The sequence below is a fragment of the Orycteropus afer genome, unplaced genomic scaffold (assembly GCF_000298275.1).
Source record: "Orycteropus afer afer isolate SDZICR_OR568_19922 unplaced genomic scaffold, OryAfe1.0 scaffold00099, whole genome shotgun sequence".
Classification (NCBI taxonomy): Eukaryota; Metazoa; Chordata; class Mammalia; order Tubulidentata; family Orycteropodidae; genus Orycteropus; species Orycteropus afer.
In genome coordinates this window covers 1,473,205-1,473,835 of record NW_006921686.1, presented here as the reverse complement: position 1 = coordinate 1,473,835, position 631 = coordinate 1,473,205, and the positions used below count along the sequence as shown (strand labels likewise).

Below are 631 nucleotides of genomic sequence, written 5' to 3'. Positions count from 1 at the left end.
TCCCCTTGTGTTTCCTAGGAATTTCATCAATGGTTTTTGGCCCTCCTTGTCACTTCCCGTTCAGCTATAAAAACAAGAATTATTTCAACTGCACTACCAAAGGCTCAAAGGATAACCTTCTATGGTGTGCAACCTCTTACAACTATGACCGGGACCGCACCTGGGTGCAGTGCTGAGGTGAGACCGGGTACCACGCCCAAGCACGGTGCCACTGCCCTCTCTTCCTTCCAGCACGTCTGGTTCGCCCAGGCGCTCAGCAAGGTGGATCCCATTTCCTTCCCAGAGACACGGTGCTGGGGGAGCCTGGGCCAGCTTCCCAGATTAGACAGCTGGAAGGAACTGGGGTTTCTCTGCCAAGCCAGACAGTAGGCAGAGAGGACGGGCAAACTTCTAGTCCCAAAAAGGTGTCATCCCAAACTCCAGGGCGAGAAGCTCGGGATGGGAGACATCAGGGAGTGGAATTCCTCAAACAGGAGTGAGGTAGGAAAACACAGGACCTCCGCTCCCAAACACCATCGCTGTGTGATCAGCCCATCGCCCCCATCACGGAGGAGCCGACCAAGGAAAAGATGGGGCTCACTTCTCTTCCTCGTCACCTTGGTCCCCTCCCCACCAAAATAATGAAACCATC

General features: G+C 54.4%; 1 protein-coding gene across 1 annotated transcript in view; it reads left to right on the top strand.

Annotated features, from left to right (window-relative positions):
- Positions 1-176, top strand: part of LOC103198822 (epididymal sperm-binding protein 1) — a 17,728-nt gene extending 17,552 nt beyond the window's left edge. Inside the window, exon 5 of the mRNA XM_007943030.1 lies at positions 19-176. Coding sequence (XP_007941221.1) covers positions 19-176 — 158 coding nt within the window. The remainder of the gene's footprint in view (positions 1-18) is intronic.
- The last annotated feature ends 455 nt before the right edge of the window (positions 177-631 follow it).